At 40.7% G+C, this 25,811-nt stretch overlaps 1 protein-coding gene across 1 annotated transcript in view; it reads right to left on the bottom strand.

The window, feature by feature from the left end:
• Positions 1–3,107: 3,107 nt before the first annotated feature.
• The window catches only part of COL1A2 (collagen type I alpha 2 chain), a gene marked incomplete at its 5' end in the record, with an annotated part of 36,537 nt that continues 13,833 nt past the window's right edge, over positions 3,108–25,811 (bottom strand). The window contains 37 exons of the mRNA XM_080702011.1: positions 3,108–3,578; positions 5,292–5,534; positions 6,175–6,359; positions 6,981–7,239; positions 7,466–7,573; positions 7,689–7,742; positions 8,221–8,328; positions 8,924–8,977; positions 9,103–9,210; positions 9,297–9,350; positions 9,732–9,839; positions 10,490–10,597; positions 11,272–11,433; positions 12,443–12,496; positions 13,316–13,369; positions 13,713–13,820; positions 13,916–13,969; positions 14,073–14,126; positions 14,839–14,892; positions 15,832–15,885; positions 16,553–16,660; positions 17,826–17,924; positions 19,051–19,095; positions 20,078–20,131; positions 20,389–20,442; positions 20,590–20,643; positions 21,141–21,194; positions 21,559–21,657; positions 22,108–22,161; positions 23,079–23,177; positions 23,277–23,330; positions 23,685–23,792; positions 23,915–23,968; positions 24,490–24,588; positions 24,696–24,740; positions 24,860–24,958; positions 25,466–25,519. Of these exons, the coding sequence (XP_080558137.1) occupies positions 3,432–3,578; positions 5,292–5,534; positions 6,175–6,359; positions 6,981–7,239; positions 7,466–7,573; positions 7,689–7,742; positions 8,221–8,328; positions 8,924–8,977; positions 9,103–9,210; positions 9,297–9,350; positions 9,732–9,839; positions 10,490–10,597; positions 11,272–11,433; positions 12,443–12,496; positions 13,316–13,369; positions 13,713–13,820; positions 13,916–13,969; positions 14,073–14,126; positions 14,839–14,892; positions 15,832–15,885; positions 16,553–16,660; positions 17,826–17,924; positions 19,051–19,095; positions 20,078–20,131; positions 20,389–20,442; positions 20,590–20,643; positions 21,141–21,194; positions 21,559–21,657; positions 22,108–22,161; positions 23,079–23,177; positions 23,277–23,330; positions 23,685–23,792; positions 23,915–23,968; positions 24,490–24,588; positions 24,696–24,740; positions 24,860–24,958; positions 25,466–25,519 (3,363 nt within the window). The 3' untranslated portion in view covers positions 3,108–3,431. The remainder of the gene's footprint in view (positions 3,579–5,291; positions 5,535–6,174; positions 6,360–6,980; positions 7,240–7,465; positions 7,574–7,688; positions 7,743–8,220; positions 8,329–8,923; positions 8,978–9,102; positions 9,211–9,296; positions 9,351–9,731; positions 9,840–10,489; positions 10,598–11,271; positions 11,434–12,442; positions 12,497–13,315; positions 13,370–13,712; positions 13,821–13,915; positions 13,970–14,072; positions 14,127–14,838; positions 14,893–15,831; positions 15,886–16,552; positions 16,661–17,825; positions 17,925–19,050; positions 19,096–20,077; positions 20,132–20,388; positions 20,443–20,589; positions 20,644–21,140; positions 21,195–21,558; positions 21,658–22,107; positions 22,162–23,078; positions 23,178–23,276; positions 23,331–23,684; positions 23,793–23,914; positions 23,969–24,489; positions 24,589–24,695; positions 24,741–24,859; positions 24,959–25,465; positions 25,520–25,811) is intronic.

The raw sequence follows: 25,811 nt of genomic DNA, 5'->3' as shown, positions 1-25,811 counted from the left end.
TGCGAGCCCTTTTCCTTCTCACACTCGCACAGGTGGGAGGTGGTCGACCTGTGCTCAGCCAAGGGTCAGGGAATGTCCCAGAAGTCCCCCTGGAGCCTGGTGATTAGCCAGAAGAGGAGACTGATTATGGAAGGGTTAAACCTTCTGGACATTGCTCTGTGGCCATTGGGGAGCGCAGGACCTGGTGGGCCTCTTGGTTTGTACACACCATAGTACCATACTGCCCTAACAAGTGGCTTCCCCAGCCGAAGCCTTTACCTACACAGAAGGCTTGGACGTGAGATGAGATTGCTGGTTTGAGAGGCCAGTTCAATCCCTGAATATCACTGTATTGCACCAGATGAAGGTTAATTGGCTGAGCGTCCCCCTAATTAATTAACAGTGTCCTCTGCTATCCTGGGAGGATGCTTTGTTTAAGATTCTATTCACACATCAGTTTGTTCTGTCTTTGCAACTGAACTGTGAGGTCTGAGGAAGCTGCTGCCTGGTGCTATTTTGTAAATTCTCCCCCAAAACTAGCAGGGCAGATTTTTCTGGGTTTTCTCTTTCAGGAACTAGGTAGGTGGGCAGATGGTCCCCCATTGCCACTCCTCCTGCAAGATTGTTTTCACTTGTTGACTACTAATTTCTTTTCAGATGATTTTGAGTTAGTTGGTTATATATTATACAAGCAACAAAAGTACATTATAACAAATTTAGAAGATTTAGGCCTAAAAATCATTCCTAACCTTACTGCATTAGAAGACCTACTCTTAGCATTATACATGGATGATTTAATATGTTTCCAGTGGATCTGCCCTTGATGTGTGTGTGTGTGTGTGTGTGTGTGTGTGTGTGTGTATTTGTGGTACTGGGGATTGAACCCAGGGACATTCTGAGCTACACCCCCAGCCCTATTTTTTATTCTTTATTTTGAAACACGATCTCCCTAAGTTATAGAGGGTCTCACTAAGTAGCTGAGGCTGGCCGTGAACCGGTGCTCCTCCTGTCTAAGCCTCCAAGTACTGGGATTGCAAGTGTGCACCACCATGCCTGGCATTGGCTATTATATTTTAAAGACTGAACATTCCATTCTAAGCAGTTTTTCTTTTGTTCAATTATCCTCACAAATGTTATTAGGAGACTAACAGTTTACTTTACTACTTATCCTATTGATAGCTGCCCAACATCTCATAATATATGTCCTTACTGTTGTCTCTTAGATATACCTTTATTTACGTAATTATATTTCTGTTGTATCACACTGATGACTGATTATTAAGAGACTGTTGGGCTGAGAATCTGCTGAATCAGATGCAGTTTGACAAAGGTTATTTTTTATTCTAGTCGTGTTTGGCCTTCTGTTGGTACTCAATAAATGATGATTTTCTTCTTTGTACTATAAGCCTGAGGACATAGTTTATATTTAATCCAGAGATTTCTGATTTATTATGAAAGTTTGCTTTGGTAATTTCAATGACTAATTTGTAGGGAGCACTAACATTTTGTACCCAGGGCTTTTGTTTTCTTCATATTGTTTGGTCAGGTGTGTGGATTCATTCTTGCCAAAAACAGAGTATTAGAGCAAAGGATGACAGTGGAGATACCCTGACCAGGGTTTCCCCCATGGGTGCACCTCGGAATTTCACATGGTGCTTATGAATACTGATGCCTTAGGAAATGTGAATTTGGTGGATGAGGGCTGTGTATTTGTGTCTTAACCAGTATCCCAGAGTTCTGATGCTGGTGGTGAAAAGACCGTAATTTGAAGTTACCATGTGGTTATTAGACACTGTTAACTTTTTAGGGTTCATGCTATATTTCCAACATGTTCAGTCTTTTAAAACTAATTGAATCTCAAGATGACTTATAACAGGAGGCAAATATTACAATCACAATTATGTTCTGCAATAGGAAATAAGTTCTAAATGAATCTTAACATTTGACTTGACACATTACTATGTTTCAGTGTATTAAAGATGTCACTGAAAGGTGCAGGGGAGGAAAATGAACTTGATTTGGCAGGTAGGTGTTCATGGTACTATTATCCACAACTGTCTTTGCTGATTGACAGCACACACATTACCTCTTAACAGGCATTGTACTCTGTTGCATCAGATGTAAATGTATGGCTTTTTATATTTTTACAGAATATTTGAAACTGTTTTAGTTAATAACATTAATTGTGCATAGACCAACTTTCAGCCACGGTTACTAAGTTTTAATGGATAATAAGCCCAACATTTCAATGGGCCTTTGCTCATCCTAAGCTTAGAGCAACAATATCGTGTTGTTTGAGCGTTGTGTATTCTGAGTAGGGCAAATGTTTAACAATACAGAGAAGAACTCTTGCCCATATTTATAGATAAAAACACTGGAGCCACAGGGCTCTGAGGCTCCGGGCCAGTCTCACGAAGCAGCGCTAGAGCTGGAGCTTGGGTGTCCTGGGTCCTCGTTCTCTGCTCTTAGCATCCTACCAAACCACCTTGTATTGCACAGTTTCTACTGAGAGGCACTTGGTCTAATGGCTGGTAGAGATGCATATTTACATTGCAAAGAGCATCGAAGCAAGGAATTTTACTCAATATTTTCTTCTGGAAAACCAAACATGCTTTATTTCATTTTTTCACAATTTATTTAAACATCTCACATATACAAAATAGGTACAATTTTTTCCCCCACTAGTCCAAGAAACAAGGCTTCTTTGGAACCATGGAAGAGAATGGAAAGAAGACTGGCAAAGGGCAAGTGCTGAATCCCAAGAGGACAACTTTGGGCCAAGGGTCTGCACATCTTTCCTTGGGGATAAGATGGAAAATATGAATGCTAAATCAAATTGAAAAAAATAACCCACACAATACAGCTCAATACAGAGGAGTATTTCATCTCAGATTCTTCTAGCACCATCAACATTCTTCAAGTATCTGAAACACTATTAATTAGCACCTTTGTATTATGAGCAAAACAAAACAAGTACCTCAGTTCTTGTCTGTCCAGGTCAGCACCTAAGGAGGTGGGTCACACTCCCAGGAAAGTGTTTTGAGGTAGTTTTAAACCTTTGGAAGTTCGGATTTTAAACTTCCCTCTGTGGAAGATATTCAGAAGCCACAAGTGGTGCGAATGTTCATGGTTTTTTATTTCATTTTTTCAATTTTTATTTTGTTTTTTTTTTTACAAAGGTTGACATTTTCCACAACAGGTGTAAAAGTGTTGGAAAAACTGCAATTCTTTTGGGGCGGGGGGGAGGGGAGTTATTGAAACCATATTGCACAATGCTCTCATTAGTCCTTCTCTTTTGCCCACAATTTAAGAAAGTAGCTGTGCAGAAGAAATGGAAGGATTCAGCTTTCAGTTAAAAAGAAGGAGAGGAAGAAGAAGAAATGGCAAAGAAGAAGTTTTTTTTTTCCAGATTTCTTTTTTTTTTTTTGGTTTTTAATTTAGGTCAAGTTCATTTATTTGAAACAGACTGGGCCCACGTCCACCCTGAATTCTTGGTCAGCACCGCCGATGTCCAAAGGAGCAATGTCAAGGAAGGGCAGGCGAGATGGCTTATTTGTTTTGTATTCGATGATTGTCTTTCCCCATTCATTTGTCTTTTTCTGTGTGAAAAAAAATAAAAAGAAAAAAATGTATAAAGTAGCACTATTTCTGCATCTGATAACATCTGAGCCTTAGATTTTAGAAGAACCACTTTTTGGCTTGTTGGTACCATTCTAAAGATATGTGTCCCATATCAATGAGTTTATCTTTGAAACTCCAGCACCAAGCATCTCTACAGGGTGAGAAATTGCTATCCAGTTTAAGTTTCAAATGTATTATTATTACTTTTTTTTTTGGTGGTACTGGAAACCCTTTTCCTGGAAACCCTTCTACCTCCGGGCTACACTCCCAGACCTACTTTATATTTTTATTTGGAAACAGGGTCTCTTAAGCCAGCGAGGCTGGCTTCGAACCTGCGCGATCCTCCTGTCTCCGCCTCCCAAGCGCGGGGATTACAAGCGTGCGCCACCACGCCCGGCTTCAAATGTATTTAAGCACACATTCCAAGTGGCTTATTTCTACAGTATCATTTTCAGCATTGGAGTGTATATGTGAGTGTGTTTGGAAAGAAGTAGCTTGGTGGGTATGCGGTATTGCCATTTGTAGATTTTAAATTTTATTCTGTTTATAGCATACTGTAGAGAATATGCTACATATTTTTTTCTGTTATAAAGAAAAAATAAACATAGGCCATATTAAATAAATAAGATGAGATATATACAACTAAAAATTGTTGCTCAAGTCCAGTCCCTGGGTACTTTTTATTTTTTCTTTGGTACTGAAGATTGATTCCAGGGGCATTCTAACTCCAAGCTGCACCCCCATTCCTATTTATTTATTTATTTATTTATTTATTTATTTATTTATTTGTTTTGGTACTGGGGATGGAATCCAGGGGCATTTTACCTCCGAGCTACACCCTCAGCCCTATTTTTTTTTATTCTTATTTTGAAACAGGGTCTCACTGAGTTACAAAGGGCCTCACTAAGTAGTAGTTGAGGCTGGCCATGAACCATGATCCTCCTGTCTCAGCCTCCCAAATGCTGAGATTACAGCGTGAGCCACCACACCCACTCAGTCCCTTTTATTTTTTATTTTGAAACAGAGTCTCCCTAAATTGCTAGGGGTCTTGCTAAGTTGCCGAGCGTGGCCTCAGGCCTGTGATCTCTCTGACTCGACCTCCAAATACCGGGATTACAGGTGAGTACTGTGGTGCCTGGCTAATGCCCTTTAAACCTTAAAAAACTAAGTTCTTGCCGGGCGTGGTGGCACGCTTGTCATCCCCGCGCTTGGGAGGCGGAGACAGGAGGATCGCGCAGGTTCGAAGCCAGCCGCGCGTGCTGGCTTAGGAGACCCTGTTTCCAAATAAAAAAATGTAAAAATAGGTCTGGGAGTGTAGCCCGAAGGTAGAAGGGCTTCCGGGAACCCCAGTACCACCAAAAAAAAAAAAAAAAAAACAAAAAAAAAAAAAACAAAAAAAAAAACTAAGTTCTTGGCATCCATTACCATTTAAGAATCTCATATTAAGGGAAAAATAGCAATTGCCTGATCATAGCAATCAAATCAGTATTTAAGTACTTTAGAAGGCAACAGATGATAAAAAAAAATTCTCTGGATTTGCCATCTGAACTTAAATAAATATCTTTAGGAGAAGAGATTGGATACGTTAGGCTTCTCATTCATCCGTTCACTTAATGATCTAAGCTAGAACTCCCCCCACCCCACCTCACTTCCTGTCATAAATGCAATGCCCACATTTTACTGTTACTTACAGAGCAGCCATCTACCAGGACAGTGTAAGTGAACCTGCTGTTGCCCTCAGCAACAAATTCGACATCATTGGAGCCCTGCAGAAGGACTGCCTTATTCAGGCTGCCAGTCTCCTCATCCAGGTAAGCGATGCTGTTCTTGCAGTGGTAGGTGATGTTCTGAGAGGCGTGGTTGGCCAGCAGGCGCATGAAGGCAAGCTGAGTAGCCATTTCCTTGGAGGTCACTCCTTCCATGTTATATTCAAACTACAGAGAATACAACAAAAGATGGGGATCCCAGTTATGTGGAAGACTCAGATACTAGGAATCAAGTAAGAAGAAAGCCTAATGACATAAGGAATAATGGATTCATAGTCAAGCCCTGGGAAGAAGATGCTTTGTAAAGAAAGCATCTTTGTAAGATCTCCCGGGTTCAGGCAAGGTTATTTAATATGGCACTAATGTGTATGTGGCTTCGTGAGAACAAGAGCAATGAGATAGAGGTTCAAACCTCTTTCTTCTTCTATAATTCCGTAATTTACTAAATTCTACTAGGCATTCAATAAAATTGGTGAAAAGTTTCTACTGAAAATTCAGAAGAGTTGCTCACATTCTGAAAGTGCATATGCATGACTCTCTGCTGGCCAGCACACCTTTACACGAAATGGCATGGCCTGCTTCTCCCATGATGTCAATTAAGTCACATTTGAATAATAACTTGGAAGTATATGGTGGGGTCCAACTAATCCATCTTTTAATGTGCAGTCAAGGACAGAGCTAGAGTCCAGGAATTAAGCAGGTTCTTTAAGCCCATTTGATTGGGGGTTACAACACAAATAACTAAAAAGCAAGTGAGACCAAGAAAATGATATTGAGCAGAAAGAGGATTGTTTGCAGGATACCTTACCTGACTACCACCATTGATAGTTTCTCCTAGCCAAATGTGCTTCTTGGCCTTGGAGCTGCTGTACCAGTTCTTGGCTGGGATGTTTTCAGGTTGGGCCCGGATGCAGGTTTCACCAGTAGAGAAATCACAGTATACTTTGATAGCATCCACAGTGCATCCCTGGTTAGGGTCGATCCAGTAGTAACCTTTCCAGAAAATAAGACTCTGATCATTCAACTTTTCACTGAGCAGAATACAGATTTTAGTAATAATTAGTTAAAGATATTGGTTCTTGTAAGTAATGTGTTTTGAATCTACTGTTATATTGTCTACTCCCTAATTAACAGGAAGAGAGAGGTGGCTATTTTTTATTTTTTTATTTATTTTTGTCCTGGGGATTGAACCCAAGAGTATTCCACCTCTAAGCCATACCCTCAGCCCTTTAAAGTTTTTAAATTTTGAAACAGGGTCTCACTAAGTTTCTGAGGCTGGCTTCAACCTGCAATCCTCCTGTCTTTGCCTCTCAAATACTGGGATTCTAGGGATGTGCTATCATGTCTGGCGATGAGAGATGTCTGTTTTTAAGACTGGAAAGTTCCTTCTCATCTTGCCTTCATGAAAAATTCAGATCAGGACATTTACTACCACAAACAGGGCAAAAATATTTGTTAAAAGAAGCTGAAAGATAAGAAGTAAAATGATGCCTCATTAGTTTCATAGAATGTGATTTTGCTCGGATATATTTTCCTTCTAACTATGAGTGGCAACTGCTTTTGATGAGCCAGATTTGTGAGGAGGGCCAGTCTGGTTTGGGCCTTTTGACCTACCACTGCTCCACTCTGGGTGGCTGAGCCGCAAGTCACGGCATGTGCGAGCTGGGTTCTTCCTGGAGCCTTCAGGGGTGAGGAGGGTCTCAATCTGGTTGTTGAGAGACTTCAGGGTGGCATCTACCTCATAATCCTTGGGTCTGAGAGAAGGTGGTGAGCGAGGCTGGTCAGCCCTGTAGAAGTCTCCATCATAGCCAAAGTCATAGCCACCACCACTAATGCCAGGAGGTCCAGGGGGCCCAGGGGGACCTGGAGGGCCCTGTGAAGGTAAAGTGAAAAGGGAGAAGTTTTATGTTAATTTTGTTACAGTAGGTGAGACATCATTTTGTCAGCAGATTTTTAATTGTGCATCACTTTAGAACATATACTGAAATGGAGCTACTTTAATGTGTTGCCCACATTGGCTTGGTTTAGTCTGAAGAACTTGGTTTAGTTTATGCCTCTAGGCAGTGATATCCTTTATTATGCCTCCATATCATACTTACAGCAGGTCCTTGGCTACCCTGAGAGCCTCGAACACCAGCAGGTCCAACTACACCAGGATGTCCAGAGCGGCCATCTTTGCCAACAGGGCCAGAAGGACCAGCAGGACCCTAAGAAAAAGAACAAGTGCACTTGAGTGGAGAAATCCACCAGGCAGTTGCAGCCTGGGCCTCTACTTACATCAGCCTCAATTTCAGAGCTAAACTGTCTCTCAGATTCACCTACCCTGGGACCAGCAGGACCCACGGAGCCAGGAACACCTTGATCACCATGTGGACCCTTTGAAGAGAGAACAGGAGAAAATCACGCATTCAGAACATGTGCCCATAGACAGATCCCCCTCCAGAGCGAATGGAAATTTTTAGTTTCAATAGACTCTGGTTTGAGAAAATTGAAAATGTAAAGTGGGGCTCTTTTCTCCTATCATGTCTATTATATTCAATCATTGTTCCCCCCACAGGCTATTTCAACAGCACAATATTAGTCATTCCTCTAATTATATTTATTTTAAGTGGAGTTGAAGGACACTGTTGCCAGGAGATTTTAATATATGTATATTTCTGTCTCCTTTAACCCTCACCTTTTCATGTTGGGATGAAATTTCATCATCTCTGAGAGAGATGGAGGTTGACAAGCAGTAGGAAATAGATGTGAGGCGGGTGTGTTGGAACAATAGCAGTGATGGTCTGCAAGAGGTGCTTTTGAGCAGAAGGCCTCTGAGGTCAGCCTACATGTGGGATGGCCACGTTTTACTTACAGCAAGACCGGGAAGACCCTGCAAGCCGTTGTGTCCTTTTAAGCCAGCGAGACCTCTGGGCCCTTTGTTGCCAGGCTCTCCCTTGTCACCCCGAATGCCTTGTGGGCCCTGTGAGGAAAGACAGAGAGGACTTTTACTTTTTTAAAAAAGATGGCACTCGTTTTTCCCAAAATACTATTTAATCTGTTTACAAAGGTAACTTGAGACATGCAAGGGTCTAAATAGGTTCTCATCTCTTCTGCTAATCTGCTTTAGTTAAGCTGTTTGTAAAAGGGCTATAGCCTTATGATTATTTAATAAAAACAAGCAGGAAAGACAAAGTAGATCAAGTTATTGGCATCAATTTTCAGAAAGACTAAAATGTTATAAAAATATGATGAAGTCTAGTCTATATCTGTACATATCATCTGTTTCTTTTTTCTTTGTGGTACTGGGGATTGAATCCCAGGGAACTCTAGCCCTGAGTTACACTTCCAGCCTTATTTTATAATCTTTTATAATTTTATAATATTTTTTGTTTTGAAACAGGGTCTCAATGTATTTTTGAGGCTGGCCTTGAACCTGAAATCCCCTTGTATCGGCCTCCTAAGTACTGGGATTACAGGCATGTGCCACCCTACCTGGCTTATTTATTTCTTAATAGATGGTTGGATTTTTTATCTCTTAAACATAAATTTGTAAAATATTTTCACCATGTACTTACACTAGGACCTCTTGGACCGGTAGCACCAACAGGACCAACAGAACCAGCAGGACCCTATAAATTAGAAAAGAAAAACACAGCTCATCAGCTAAGGCCCAGGATCCTTTACCATATCCCCCACTGCCCCAAGAGTGATGTCAAATGTGAAGGCCAGGAGGGATCTGTATTTACAAACTTACAGGTTCACCACGGTTTCCATGTTTGCCAGCAGGACCTACAGAACCATGAGGACCAGGTGCACCTGCAGCGCCAGTGGGACCGATGTTGCCAGGGTAACCACGTTCTCCCTACCAAAGGTGACATAAAGCTTAGTATCCATCTGGCCTGTGTTCTCATTACTTTTAGTGAGAGCAAGATGAAAAAGTGTACTGACCTTGTGACCAGGTTGTCCATCGCGACCTGGAGCGCCATCGCTCCCAGGGTTGCCCTGTGGAGACAACATACAAATTAAAGCTCTTGGTGAGACTGTGTGGCCCACCAGTCCCTTTGTTTTGGATCCTCTGGCTTCATCATCCCAAGTGCTCAAGAGGGAACCCCTTTTAGACTGCCAATAGAAAGAGTACCGAGCTATATTTTTAGGGTAATTTAAAATATTTAGACCCAAATTTAAAGTGCGATCATTAAAGGCCATTTCCTAGCCCAAGTAACTTTCATATCTCCAATACTAGCAGAGGTCCTTACATGTAGATATTATGGTTCAGATATCTAGTTCAGAAACTTGGAACAAGAGAACCTGAGCTCAGCAGGTGAGGTTATCCACAATGAAATCCTGCTCGGTTTTATTTTACAAAACAAGTGTTGGACTCACATCACGACCAGCTTCACCAGGAGCTCCATTGACACCGGGACTGCCCACAGCACCAGGGGGACCACGGGCCCCAGGAGGGCCTGCAATGCCCAGAGGACCAGGTTCACCCTAAAGAGGTCAAGAAAATAAAACAGCATCACTCTCATTGCCTGGAATGCCGACCACACCCTCCAGAAACAACCTTGGGCAGGAGATGCCAAATTGAATGGGCCATAACATGGGGAGAAGTATTCTAGGGGCAGCCTGGCCCTCCTTCTGAACATTTAGAGGGTCAGCTTTGTGTAGTTAAGGAATGTTGCTTTGTGCCAGGGGCGCCTCTCCAAGGTTTCATACTCCAAATGAAATGTATTCATATAGTTCATGGAGTTTATGGAGATAAGATGATTCCTAGTTGCTGTCACATATAAGGTTAAACGGAATGATTCAGAACTTGGGGAGTTTCATTCTTCCCGCAGGATAAATGATGCCAGCATTTCATATCGCAGAGGAGTAAATGCAATTAGAGCTTACACCGTTCTTAAGTGTGTGGAAAGAACAAAATCATTCTGCATAATGTTAAGCTACGTCTTTAGAGTGTGTGTCTAAGTAAGGTGGTATTAAAGCTTCTCAGATAAGTGACATGTGATCTGTATAAAGAAAATGCCATGAATAAAAATCTTAAGTGGAGTTATTCAGTGATCAATCTGTCACACTTGAAGTGGCAGCTTTTAAAATCTTTTATGATGTTAATGAGAACGAGAATGGTGTCAAACACTCACCAAAGCACCAGCAATACCTGGCAGACCACGTTCGCCCCTAGAGCCAGGGAGACCCAGGATGCCAGGAGCACCAAGAATACCCTGAGGACCAGCGCTACCAGGAGGGCCCTGGACAAGAAGAGAAAATCTGACATTACTGGCAGAATCCTAGCTAATAACACAGGTTGGCTTGAAGACTGCAAGGACATATCCCTGGCTCTATCTTTTTCTCTAGTGATGACAATGAGCTTACATCTTGACATGCAGTTTATTTTATTTTATTTTATTTTATTTTTTTTTGTAATCCGGTTCCTTCTTGAGACCAATAGTACACATTTAAAAATAAGTGGTTGAGATGAATTAAGCCATTTTGGGGTGGTAGCACAGATATTTTATAAACTTTATGGAGAGAAACAAATTTTGACCTTGGCCTTGAAGCTCTCATAAAGGTCTTTTCAAAGCAGCAATAATCCTAGATGGTGAATGTTGAAGGAGTCAGTAGCTACTATGGTAATGGGATTCTCTTCTAATCCTGGTATCCTACGTGCCCTTGACAGCTTTAAGAGTTGTTGGGATAGAACTGTGGGGTTCCTCATTTGCAGCCATCCCATTGTGTGCTTTCTGAATGGCTGCTAAGGCCATAGCACCTTCATGTGTGCTGGATACATTTCCTGACTCCACTGAGCTCAACTTGGGAACTGAAATACTCCTCAACAAACATGACACTTCAGGATTCCCATAGGGGTTCTGTTTTAGCTCAACATAAAGTATTAAAAAAAAAAAAGGAGTTTGAAATCACTTACGGCAGAACCAGGCTCTCCAGAGGGACCCTTTTCACCAGTAAAACCAGGGGGGCCAGATGCACCTGTCTCTCCAGTTCGGCCAACTGGACCTTGGTCACCACGGGGACCACGAACCCCTTCTTTACCAGCAGCACCAGGGGGACCAGGGGGGCCAGTGATACCCTGTGAGCAAATGTATAAGGTCATTTAGTTTCTTTTGCATATCACAGACCTGGAAAGAGTAGCGCATTATATCACAGACCTGGAAAAGAGTTTCTACATGGCGATATGTATGAATGGTGAGATGCAGCAAACTACTACCCTGGTGATTTTTTTTGGGGGGGAGGGGGAGGAAAGGTTTAGACTTTTTAACCTTGTTGTATAAAGAAGCAACTCCTATCTTAAGGTGTAACAAAGCAAATAATTGAGGCAGAGTATATGGAAAATATCTGTGAGAAAACACAAGGTCACACCACTGGTATCGCAGCATATTGGGATCAGAATTATGTGGAGTGATAAGAGTTAGTCATAAATGAATGGGTCTTGAGGTTTTTGGAAAATTAAGGCTACTTCTTTTTGGGGAAACCCAATATGGGCATTCTGTTCATAATGGAGGAATCACATATGCTCTCAACTCTGGTTTAATTAAATGCCTACAGGGAATGAAGATTTTTCTGTTATGAACCTGTAAAAAGATTCCAAGAAATCAACATCTTTGCTATTTTTCCCCCTGAAACCTTAACTGGAAGACTTAATCCTCAGTAATTAATTAAATTCTCTTGAGTCCTGACAGGAGAGTCTGAATCAGAATTAAATTAGAGGCCAAATCACCTTTAAATTCAGGAACAATTATACCTTAACAACGGAGGCAGAATGTTAGCCATAAAGGGTAATTAGATATAGAAATATCTGATATGTGACTAAAAGTGTTCTTTTTTATTTTTTTTAACAAAGAGATCATGCCCCCAAAAGGGGACTGGTGTTTGCATGAATAAAAACCTTTTAAACTGACATTAAAAAATATAATTTGTGACAGTTTTGCTTTAATGGTTCAGAAAAACTGATTTTTGCATCAGGAAAGTAATAGCAAATATTAGTAATATGTTTTTATGGAGTTTCTTCAAGTTTTCTACCAGATACCAGGTATTTAGTGAGTATAAATGAAGACACCTGCTTGGGGTGATTTACTTACAGAGGGTCCAGGGGGACCAGTTCGTCCAGCAGCACCAGGGAAACCAGTCATACCCTATAAACCAAGCATATTAAAATTTCACAGTCAAAACAAATCCAGAAATTTGGATTGGATGAACTTTTCCTTTGGAAGATGTTGATGCCACTAGGGATGGCCCAAAGATTAGGTAGTAGGTGGCCTCAGATGGTCTGATTTAACCCTGAAAGCCCCCCTTTGTGGATCTTCCTTTTAAGCAGGCCACAAGTTGCAATGCTCATACTTTGCATGGGGTTTTGATCATCTGTTTTGAAATACTAACATCTTATCTAATGATTGCAAGAGCAAGAATATAAGACAGTCTGTCATTATTATACATCAATGGGTAGACGTTAGCAACTGTCATAACCACCTGGCTAGGTGCTAAGGAAATGGACCTTAATAAGGGATCTTATTTATAGAGGAAGGTACAACAGCCTTTAGCATTGTCTAGGGAGAGAAAGAGTCTGAAGAGTTCACTTGTAGGAGGTCTGGGTCTCTAGAAGGCCAGTGTGATAATACTGGATGCAAAGGGGAAGGACTTGGCCAGGCAGAAGAAGGGAGATCTCAACAAAAGGATAAAGGATGTTAAAGAAATATTCCTCCCCCTTCACCATAACGTTGGTTACTTCTTCCAGTAAGGTGGTCATAACATATCCTGTACTGAGTTCCAGGTGTGGTTAATGTCCCAAGGAACTGATCTTAACTTCACTATCAGACTTGTTCTGGCTAGAATGCAGTTGAGTTGCAAGCGTCTCCTCATCAGAGTTCATATTTGCCAAAAATGCTAAAATTTTTTAGTTATCCCCAAGAAGTTCTGAAGAAGAAAAGTCATCAGAGTCTACTGTAGATACTCACAGGGGGGCCTCCATCTCCACGGCTTCCTGCAGGACCAGGGGGACCATTTGGACCCTAAATGCAAACAAAAAGATTGAATGAAATCACAAAATTCTCATATATGTTCATCTTTTCCCCCCAAAAGGATCTTTTCCATATCTTTAGATGAAAATTCATAAATTAAAATATGATTATCTATGTCATGTGAATAAATGTTCTTACTGCAGTAATTGCTACCCTCGGGTTATCAAAGGATAAAAAGAAGACAATATTGACAAAACTTTATAAAAGCTAACTCTTTTTCTTTTTAAATTCTGGTATATTCCCTGGTGTATAGTTGGCACTTGATGTATGTTGAACTATAACATTTCATGGGTGACTGCATAGGCTGTGTTTGCTAAAAGTGAATTCAACTTACAGATGGGCCAGCAGCTCCCACAGGGCCAGAGGGGCCAACAACACCGTTTTCACCCTTAGGCCCTTTGGTTCCTCTCTCTCCTTTAGCACCAGGTTGACCAGCAGCACCCTGTTGGAAAGAAACAGTTACAGCTCTGGTATCTGATTCACTCTACCTCCCAATTTGGGATATTTCTTGATTAACCTTCATGATATGATACTCACAGCAGGACCAGCGAATCCATTGGGCCCAGCAGGACCAACCTCTCCACGTTCACCCTAGTTGGGAAGAGGAATTTAAAGATATCTTAGCAATCCTAGTTTTATAAATGTCTAAAAGTTGTGAGGTGTGAGTGTCCAAAGGACCCAGATTTCTACTTACAGGGCTACCCCGAGGGCCAGTTGGGCCAGCAGGACCAGCAGAACCAGCTTCGCCCTGTAATGAGACCAAATGTGCGTTTGTTAAAGTACATCTTATGAATGCTTCAAGAAGAGGGCAGGAAAGAGGACAGCAGTAGATGGTGGGCTATGGTCAGAGTTTACAGTTGCCTTGGGAGAGAGAACTGACATACATCTCGCAGAGTAAAATGAAGTGGAGTCTTACTCTACTTAATGCTGTATACATTTTAAGGGCTGAAGTGGTATTGGTTGTACACTTGCAAAAACACAATAAATCAGAACCCACAATACCAGGAGAACATTTTAATTTTTAGATGGACATGAGGCTGATCTATTTGCTGCAATCTTTGCAATACAATAAATAAGGTTTATTTTAAGTGGACTGTTCGATATGAAATGGGCATGATATGTATTTTATTGATTTTTTTTTACAATTGAAGGCTTTGAGAAGGTTTAGTGCATTAGGATATTGTTAATGGGCAACAAGGAAAGTCTTTAAGCCAAATGATAGGGATTAAAATATAGATCAGATAGCTGGCACATCCATAGAAAGGGAAAAAGAACTTTAAATACACAGCATTTGTTTCCTGTTGCCCTGTCACAACAGATAGCTAAGTTTTTAAATAAGTGGGCTTTATACCAAACCATAAAAATGAATTGCTGGTGCTCTTTGGGATGAGGGCCAACAGGACATTTTAGATAGTGCTGTCAGCTCAGAGAGTTACAAGTCAGTGAAATTGCATGCTTACCCTGTCACCGGTGGCTCCAGCAGGACCAGGGGCACCTACAGCACCAGGAGCACCCTAGGACCAAAAGGAAGCATGTCCTATTAATAACACTGCATCATCCAAAGTGAATGTGTCATTCCTGCTGCTGTGTCTGTACAGAGACTGAACACGTCTATTGAATGCTCTGGCTGGGCATCCAGAGGGCCTCTGACACATTTCAGTTACAAGGATACTTAGAAGTCACTCTCAGGAGGAGACAACTCCAGTAACATAGGTTATACAAATGTGGGGGTCAAGGGCAGGCTAGGGATTTGGGAGCTCTGAACTCTGCTCTTGTAAAATTCCTGGAGAGTAGCAGAGGAATAGTCTTGTTTGAAACTTTCAGAACCCTATCGTTCAAGGGGAAGCTGACAATGGAATCTGCTCCACTGAGCTATAAGCTTCTAGAGACAGGTGGAAAAACAAAAAAACCAAAACAAAAACAACCAAGGCAGACCATGGTTTGGAACTGCCATAATGCTGATACCCTAGACTGGGTATTTATGCCTTTATTCGATTGTCTTTGGTATCCAATGGATTTAGCAACAACTCTTTGGGGTTGTTCTTAGCTAAAGTCCTAGGGCACATGTGAATAACTGTAAGATATTGTTAAGGGTTCTGGTTTTTAAAATGTAAGAGAATTATTTTTTAAATCCCTGTTATCACTTCTAACACCCATTTAACATTCTATTGAGCCTAGAGATTTTGGTCTGTAGTTTGAGGTTGGTATATTTAACTCTAAGAAAGAAAACTCAGGATGTGATTTTCAAAGGAGTATGTCCTATTGAATTTTTCTTTGGGAACATGTAAAATTATATTTTCAGTGATGGATCTGGGAAGGAATGGAATAAAATTTTGTTAAACTCGAATCCCCCCTTTTGGTAGGGCTATTTTGGAAGCTTTCTCAAATCAAATGGAGTGAAATGTTAAAGAACAAAAATCTAAGTACAGACACACAAACAAACTTCTACTCACACGAGCACCATCTCTGCCAGGGTTACCAATTTCACCTCTGAGACCGGTTTCACCCTGAAAATACAAAGCAAGAACAATTTTTTTTTTTGTTTTTGACTGAATTTTTGAATCAAAATTAATCCAAAGTTTTTTTTTAATATACTCGGATACCTTGCATTATTTAAAATTTTTAGTAATTTTTTATTTCCCTATCATTGATTAGGATGTTGAACAAGGGGAAAAAAAGAACACAATTTAAAACCCTTTTCAGATTATTGTTGAACATTTTTTCCCCTAATTTCCATACACCCTTTTGACGCATAATCAAGCAAGGTACAAATTCATGTGGACAGCATCGTAAGACAACATCACAATGGGCTGCGGGGCCTGATCACTCTTATGGCATAACTAATTCAGCAGCACGGTTGACAGCTGTTCAATAGAGCTTCTTCCCATTAATTAGGGCAGGATGAGGCATTATTGTTAGTGGCATTAAAATGAGCCTCATGTATTACTCAACACCATCTGTTTGCGGAAATTCCATGGTAGCAAGGAATTTTGCCAGATTAGTGAGTTTAGAAATGAGTAGGTGCTAGGTGGCAGAGGGAAATGTATATAGATAGATACCAAAATGCTACCAGACCGCCTGCCAAGAATTGTAACAAATTGGGCACCCTTGTGCCACCTTCTTCGCCAGAGTTCATCCAATAGTACGTAATAAGGTCCAGGGTTGAGAGGGTACCTTTTCTCCTTTGCCTCCAGGTATGCCAGCAGCACCCCTCTCTCCTGGGAGTCCACCAGGACCAGATGCACCAGCGGAGCCGGGAGCACCCACTGCGCCGGCTTCACCCTTGAATCAAACACATGTGAAATCAATTACTGCAGGGGCAACAGAAGAAAATGAAGCATCAAACTCTTGAAGAATTCCAATTTAAACATTTAATAGATAGTATTCTTGCCTGCTTAGAGACACAAAGGAGGGCTATTGAAAGGAGGGAGAGGATAACAGGGAGATGCTATTAATGACACAATGACTACAGAGAAGAGAGTGGTTGGGAGTGGGTGGCTGCGATTCTTCTGTAACCTGCTCCCAATCCTCTTAGGAAGATGGGCATGGGAAAGGAGAGGATAGAACAATGGGAAGCAGGCGGGGAAAAAGGTTTGTCCACAAACCTTTTTCAAAGATAAGTGTCTTAGCCCAGGCAGGAAACATGAAAAGAGAGCTCATCAACTGGGGGAGGTGTTTGTACTTTACTCTCCTAAAGAGTGGAGACTATAGCTTTCATTTTTGTATAAAATCCTACAAGTCTACGCACTTAAATCCTGTTGACTAGCTTCTGACAAGAATAGATCCCTGTAAAAGTATCATCTTACACAACTGTATTTCCTTTCTTATTTCTTCCTCTCCCTCTTACCGTGTTTTCATTTCCCCTATATTATCTTTCTGCATATGAAAATAGCTTTCTGCAACTACTCTAAACGTTTTCCCCTCAAGATAAGAATCAGAAGCAATGTGAGCTACATTCTTCTTAATCTGTTTAAAATAATCTGTTTCCAAACATGTCTAATTTCATCTATTTTAAAATCTAAACTACAGATTCTACGTTGAAACACAAATTTTCAAAACTTTTGTTGGTGGTGAATGTGGTTTCCAGCTAATATTCCTCATTATACGTTCTCTTAATACAATTCAACCACTTTTCAAAATTTTTATTTATGGGTGGGATGTTGAAAAGATGAAAGCTTGTTTTCTGAAAACAATGTCCAAATATAGAGGATGGTTCTAGATTCAAACACAAGCATAAATCCCCACCTCATTTTTCTTTTGGAATAATTTGGGCCCACTGTAATCAGATTCTTATTTTTTTTTTTTTTTTTTTTTACTGAGGTAGAAATCATCGCAGAACTGGAAATAAGTAAAAATCTGAAAAGATTATTCTTCTATTATAAAGGGCCTATTTAATTCTTGAATACTCTGGGCCATGTCTATATATCTCTAAAACATGAAACTTTACCTTGTTTCCATCAGGCCCTGGGGGTCCGGAAGGACCACGGCTTCCAATAGGACCAGCAGGACCAACAGCACCGCTCTCGCCTGGGGGACCGCGCTCTCCCTGGAAAACAGCAATTGCAAGATGTCACTCTCAGAGATGTGGCTTTGCACACCGCAACCCACATTCATTTTGTTACTTTTAAACAAATTTAAAAATTTTGTTTCTAATTTCCCCACTAGTAAAATAAAGGGATGTGATGAGATAATTTCTAAAGTCACCTTTGGTTCTAAGTCCTGGGACTACAATTTCAAGGTTTACTGCTTCTAGAATAGAGTAATCAACTTTTGGGGTTAATTCCTATGTTTTGGCTTATTCTGTGATAGATCCATAGGTTAAAAAAAAGATGCCAGTTATGCAAAGAAGTCAAAGGAAACATGGTGACATTTTAGTTGGAGAGTAATGTTAGGTAGAGATAAGATTGTATTCTTATATCTCTGTTGCCCTTTTTACAACCTCATGAAATAATAATGTAGCAGTTATAATTTTAAACAGAGGACATATGTGTATATGTGTGTATTAGTATCTATATAATATCTCCTAATTTGCATCTAAGTATCAGGATAACACTGGATTTTATGGCTCAGAATATTTACCACACAGATACACATTGCAACCATATTCAATGACCTTGTTATATTTTGGTTCTATGGTACTATGATTTTTTGACACCAACTTTGGTCTTCCTAGGTATATGATAACTACCAACATAATGAAATACCTCAGTGGCAAAATAATCATTTCACTTATGCTAATAACAAAGAAAAACTCAATCTTGTATTTTTCTGTATGAAATTAGTTCATAACTTCAGCTTTGGGTTTTAAACATTAACACATGTCCAACACATGTTGGAAAAACTGATGTTAGATCTTAGTGAGGTATTACTTTTCCTTGGCTCAGCTTGAGCTACTATTATAAATATATCATGCTTGTCTATATAAATCACTGACTCTAATATGCATATTAGTTCATTTGTTTCTTATAACCATGTGCTTATTAAATAGAAAATATGAACTAGATTTACAAAAACACCCCACTGTCAACTTAGAGATCTAGTGTTCTCTACAGACCACGTTTGACAACAGAAGATGGCTGTAAGGAAGGTCATCTGTGGCTTTAAAAGAAAGTACTTTTTCTTTTCAAAAAGGCCTTGCCAGAAGTTTATGAGAGTTATCAAGTAACACTTACTCTTGGACCAGCAGGACCAGGGAGACCAAATTCACCAGGGAGACCCTAGGAAAAACACAGGGATAAGTAAAGCACGGAATGCATGTTTGAGTTCTAAGCTCATGTGTGATGATGGCATTTCAAGTCTGAAAGAGCAGACTAAAGCCGTGCAGGCTCCACCTATATGAAAGCTTAAGTGTACCGGCTGATAAGTACAACAGAACGCTCAGTGGTCTATGGAAAAATACAGAAGAGAATTCCACTGATATCAAAGATGCATCTATCCCAGGATAGGATCTGGTATTGGAACATTTAAATTTTCTACAATTTACTTTATTGTCTTTAAAAGGTAAGAAAGCACACTATCTCCTTTGATAATACAATAAATAATAATGAACAACTATCAGACACCACCTATTTTTAGCTATGTAACAGACTGCCTTCTTAATAGAAATTATCATATTCTGTACATTACCTAGTTAATTGTATACCCAAGTGTATCTCTTTTATTACTGACCAGCTGTCTCCTTAATGTGCCCCACTGTTGACAAAGGAGACCGGGCCACAGAATGTAACTAAATTGAGGCGCATTCATCACAATTACAGAGAAAATGACTCAGAACTCATGCTCTGATTGTGGATAGCAGCGTCATGTCTGAATGCCAAGAAAAACATTAAAAGCAATTTTTCAGGGTCTAGTTTGATGAAAAATCAGTGCATTTATGTTCTCACTATGGGGAAGGAAATAATTTGTATTTTAACATTACCAAGAACAAAACAAAAAGTGAGGCTATTACATGAAATATTCACTTGATCGATTTTACTTTCATAATGTGATGTTTCATTCAATCCATAAAACAAAGTAATTTGAGCTAATATCAGTAACTTGTTTCATTCTCTCCCTCAGTAGCAACGTAGGCAGAACACTGTCATTAACAGATGATATATGAAATTTCCTTTTACATATTGTAATTGTGCTACAGTGGGGCATTAAGCAGAAGGAAACTCTCGAGTTTAGGCTGCATTTGCCCTCACTTATTTTACTCACCCTTTCTCCTGGTTTTCCAACTTCACCAGCTGTACCGGAGGGGCCAGGCAGACCCTAAACGAAGAGAAATGCAAATCTCAATTTAATGTTAATATTCAGGAAATTTGCTAATAACTGGGTTGGGGAAAGACTACCTAATATTAACAAGAGCACTAATGCTACATGTTACCCAAGCATTCCACACAAATTGTTTTGAAACAATGAAGTATTTGCTTTAAAGCCATGTTCTGTGTGGTGGGGTGATGGGGACACTGAGTCAGAGTGGATATTTCTGGTCAAAGGAAGAACACTGAATGATTTTGTTGACTCACCTGGAAGCCTGGAGGACCGGCAGGACCTTGTTCACCTTTGCCACCTTGGACACCCTAAGAGTAACAAGATGGACAGCATAAATAGAAATACCTGCCACAATTGCAGTCTAGCTATCTAACTTGTGGACTAGAAAATGAAGATGTTCGTTCTGGAAGGAACACTCTAGTACAGAAAAGCACAGGACTGGGAGAAATACTCACCTGTGGCCCGGGAGGTCCCTGAGCACCATTGTTTCCATCAGGACCTGGAGCACCCTAAAAATGTTCAACAGAAAGGTTGATGGTTACGTGTAAGCCAGGCACTTTAAAATGCCTCAGAGCATCTTTAAAGTTAGTTCCCCAAACCAAATTTGCCATTTTAGCATGAACTAAACTCACTTTGGGTATTTTGCCAAGGCCTGACTGCTTCCTACAAGCTTTTGATATGGTTCAATGGAAGTCCATAGACGGAAGGCAATTTATAAAGGACAGAGAATACTGCTCAATATTCACATTCTTAATCACAACATGAATAAAATAAAGACCAAATGCTTCTGTAAGTATCTTTGACTTAACATATATTCTAATTTGTAATAACTCATTGCCTCATATGTATAGTTAGAGACAAAGAGACATGTCACCATGGTAAAATAAACCCTTGGGAAATGCCATCTTGGAAAGAGGATGACAGAAAGATATCAGATCACCTCAAAGGGTGCATGCTTCTTGGGTGAATTCTACGTGAATAGATCTGTACAGAAGTTAGCACCTACCCGATTACCAGCAAGACCAGGATGACCTTTATCGCCGTTTTTGCCAGGGTCACCCTATGATAACAATGAAAAACAAAACAAAAAAACAGTCAAGTTATATGTTTAATGTTAGTTTTTTTTTGCTTTCTCATGTGTGTTTCTGAGATTCCCGGTCCTTGAATTCTTTTATTCAAGGCATAACCTATCATCACGCAGCTCTGCATACAGTAAAGGGCACCTGTGTGTGCAGAGGCAGTGACTCAGAGAGGGGTGCACGTGAGGTCACACTAGGGTACACTCTGACTGTGGCAAGGGCCCTGAAGTTTTCCAAGGTGCAAAGACCCCCTCCCGCTTAGGTTATCTAAATCGATGAGCAGGAGATACTCGAGTTTTGGTGAAATGTAGCAAAACAGTATTGTGGAAGAAATTGTGATCTTACGGTGGGGCCTTTGGGTCCAGGGAAGCCGATGTTACCAGCTTCACCTCTTGCTCCAGCTGGGCCAATTGGTCCAGGCCTGCCGTCGATACCAGGGAGGCCCTGAAACCAGAGATTATTTAAAGTTTACTCAGCATCAACGTGGCCTCCAAATCTGAAGCTTATGGTGCTGCCTGGGATGAAACAATAGTTTTTGGTTTGTGCAGAGCTTCTTGTATAAGGCGTCAAAAAGTTAGGAGTCCATTTTCCTTTGCTAAATAGGATGTTGGTACACACAAAGCCAATTCAGTCTCCTATGTATCCCATTGTCCTCTCCCCTCTCTTTCCATCCCCTTATCACCTTTTCCAATTTTCCTGTCATATTTTCCTTGTCTCTTTCTCTGCTTTAAGCCCTGCATTCATTTGGACTCCATAATTACAAAGTATTGCTTTGCATTCCCAGATGAGGTAGGCGGCTGATATTTTTTCAATGTATAAATAAGCCACAAAATAGACTTGATAAGGGTGCAGTAAGTGTCCTTGAAAACAGAATGGAAGATGAGCAGTACGTACCACAGGACCTTCTTTGCCAGCTGGGCCAACATTTCCAGGGGAACCCGGAAGACCCTACAATACAAATGAGGGTGCTTTCACGTTGGCACTTTAAGTCACATACTTGAGGCTCAAATTAACTGAAGATTCACGAAAGCACTTTTCACCCCACGTTTTCTTTGTTGTCTATGGAAAGTCTTTAGGGATGTTAGCCAATAGCTGGGACATGCGAAAAGAGCTCTGAAATTTCTATTTTTTTGTGTGTGCCCTTTTCCTTTGTTGAATTTTAGTAGGACAATCTTTTTACAGATACCACAAGAAACTGTTAAGCAACAGGCTATATGGGCAAAATGTATCATGCTATTTACCTCATAACAGGAAAACTAATACTTTGAAGCAATTTTCAAAGTGAATTTTTTTATTGCTATATTTGGTGTTCCTATTACTTGTTTATGGTACAATCACAGTTGATATTCAACCATAAGACATAATGGAGCCAAAAAAATTACTCTATTGCTATGGATTAGAGTGTCTACAGATCTAAAGGTCATTTGTCCATAGCCAGTGTGATGCTGAATACATTAAAGTACTTTGTGATTGCTGGAAAAATGATCTCACTTATGAATCTAATAAACTAATAATGTATAGCCCTAATACATTTCATGAACACCTTATATAAAACTTACAAATTAAGATAAAAGATTCATGCTGATAGGAGAACCAACCTAATTTGGATAAATTAAAGTAGATCTATTCTTCCAAAGAATAGATCAAGCCATTGCATCAATTAATAAATAGGAAATTTATGAACTAACTAAATACATAAACATATCTACAGGGCATTGATAAAGTTAAATTAAAAAGGCACCTGTCAGCACATCTGCCAACCAATTTACTTTAGATGGTTTTATTGTTATCTTCAACATTAACCAACCCTTTAGAGAAGAAGGCAATTCCAGGAGCGACCTGTTCAGAATCATTCTGAAACTTACTCGAGGTCCCATGAGACCAGGCTCTCCAGGGCGACCAGAATCTCCGTTGGGGCCTCGCACACCAGCAGGGCCACTTGCACCACGATTACCCGGAGGGCCCTGTTAAGAAGAAAGGGTGAGGGAGGAGCTAGACCTGGTGACACACTTACCAACAGAAGCACGGATTCCTTCCCAGGAATTGAGTGACAGACAACTTACCATGACTCCAGCTCTTCCGTCAGCGCCAGGAAGACCACGAGAACCAGGGCTTCCCTACAAGAAAGTGCAGGCAATAGAAAGGAATTAGAGAAAGCCCTTAAATCTGATAAAGCAGAGTTTATAAAAACATGGTACCATGGGGGGAAGTCTCGACACAAACCCAGCCAAATAGCTTTACCCAGACCCCAAAGGAATGTGTGCATAAGCCTCCTGCAAAAGTAGGTCAACAGTGTTTCCAGACCAATTTCATAACATACCAAATTTAGAGTCACTGATTTAATAAAACAGATGGAAAGCACATGCTTCTTTCGTCTAGAAAATGCACTCAGTAATTCTGACCGATTCCCAGTGACGGGGTGTGATCATCTGCCTCTGGTGTGTCGGGTGTCTGGATCACGTGGAACTTACTCTCAGGCCAGGAGGTCCGGCGGGGCCAGCAGATCCAGGTTCACCATTGGAGCCTCTCTTTCCTTCTTCACCGCTAGGACCAGGAGGACCTTGGGCCCCAGCAGAGCCCTGTGTAATGAAAAGAACGAGAAAAGGGAGTAGAAAAAGAATATTAAAAAAGCATATCCAGCTATAGAAATGAATCACAAAGATAATAACTTGACCAAATTGTGATGATAAAAACGACTTACAGGCTCACCCTTGTTACCGCTCTCTCCCTTGGAGCCAGCGGGGCCAGGCTCACCCTAGGATCCAAATCAAAACAGTGGTCAGATGCAAACATTTGTCAAAACTCTCTAGCAGATGAATGTCTTGGAGTATTTATGGGTTGAGGTAAAGAGAAGCTCCAGTTATCTAAGGAATGCTCCCACTGTATATTTAAAAGGCATACAGGCAAGGGTAAAAGGATAAGATTGAGAATGTAGAACTTTGCCTCATTTATTTTTGCATATGTTTCTCAGCAGGAGGAATGTGTGCCTGTAAGAAGAAAGGAATGTGTGTGTGTGTGTGTGTGTGTGTGTGTGTATAACTGAGTGTTATATATACACACACATAGTTCTCACATATATACATATGAGAACTACTAACATATATGTATATGTATATATATATATAGTTATAGTTATAGTGACATGAAAACTACAAACTGAAATTTCTAATGAAGAAAAAAAGGGGAAATAAAACTACAAGGAAAAGTCTAGAAAGTGATGAAATGACAAAAGAACTAGTATTGCAGGATGAGGAAAACACAGTTATGAGCACTTACGACAAGGCCTCTGGCACCGCTAGCACCAGCAGCGCCGACAGGGCCAGGGAGGCCTCGGGGGCCAGGGAGGCCGGGAGCCCCAGCAACACCGGGTAGGCCCTGGGAAGAACAAAGGGTCCATCAGGAGGGGATGGGCCGCATAGATGGCCCTCACTAAACATCCATAAAATCACAGCAACACATTTGGACTCCAGGGGATTACTCACAGCAGCGCCCTTGGCACCAGCCAGGCCGTTGGCTCCAGGGTTACCCTGTAAGGAAAGGAAAGGAGAAGAATATTCTTTAATTGGAATATTTCTGTTCTTCTTCTTTTTAATTTTCCCCCCTTGCATTCTTCTATTCGATAAGATTAATGACATCGGCTACTTACAGGAGGTCCAACAGGGCCAGAAAGACCTGGGAGACCCACTTCACCACGAGGACCCGCGGGACCGGAAGGACCAGGGTTACCCACAGGTCCAAGTTCACCCTAAAAGAGAAGATGGCGCTGAATCATTAGCCGGCACAGAATGAAAGAGCGTATTTCTGTTATTAGAAGTTTCCAAGGTTTAGGAAATATGTACAGAATTGCAACTATTTTCCTTATCTGTGTGGTTGCCACAAAAACCAGGATTTATTTCCAGCTTTCTTAGCCTAGTTCTGCTACTTTAAATGTTATTCCTCCCTTCTGTCTCTCTACCTCTGACTCTGTGGTGGGCTTTGATTTCCAGTCAGTTCTGATTGGTCTGGGAGTATATCACATAGCAGCCCCATGGTGTGAATTTGCATATTGCTAGCATCTAGTGTGCAAGTGTAGAAAAATGAACAATTTGACATTTGCAGTGAGAAAGCTCATCATCTTATGCCCATTTTGAAGGGAGGGACAAATTCAGGTAACTGTTCTGTAGTGATCTCTCTGCAAACAAACACAGTTCTAATCTTTCACATCATAGTAAAAAGTTTATAAAGTAGCTGACACTGTCACTAGTGTTTTTACCTTAGGACCGGGGGCACCTGGGAAGCCTGGAGGGCCAGCAGACCCAATGGGACCCTGGAATCAAAGCAGAAGGGGGTAAGAAATTTCCTCCACTTAGAAAAGCAACAACAGAATAACAGAAGCGTCTTGATCTTATTTGATCCTGGCAAACTAAAGCCAAAACCAAAACCACCACCACAACAAAACTGCTACTAGTCTATTGATATTAGGTTCTTATCCAGGGAAGACATTCAAGGTGTCCAGTGATAGGGTCGATTTTCCTGAATTATCACTAGCCTCAGGTACTTATAAGTAGCCTGTATGACTTACATGTGGAACTTTCAAAAGACCTCACAGAACAAAGAGT

This window comes from Muscardinus avellanarius, assembly GCF_963383645.1.
Source record: "Muscardinus avellanarius genome assembly, chromosome: 9".
NCBI lineage: Eukaryota > Metazoa > Chordata > Mammalia > Rodentia > Gliridae > Muscardinus > Muscardinus avellanarius.
This window is presented reverse-complemented; position numbering and strand designations above follow the sequence as displayed.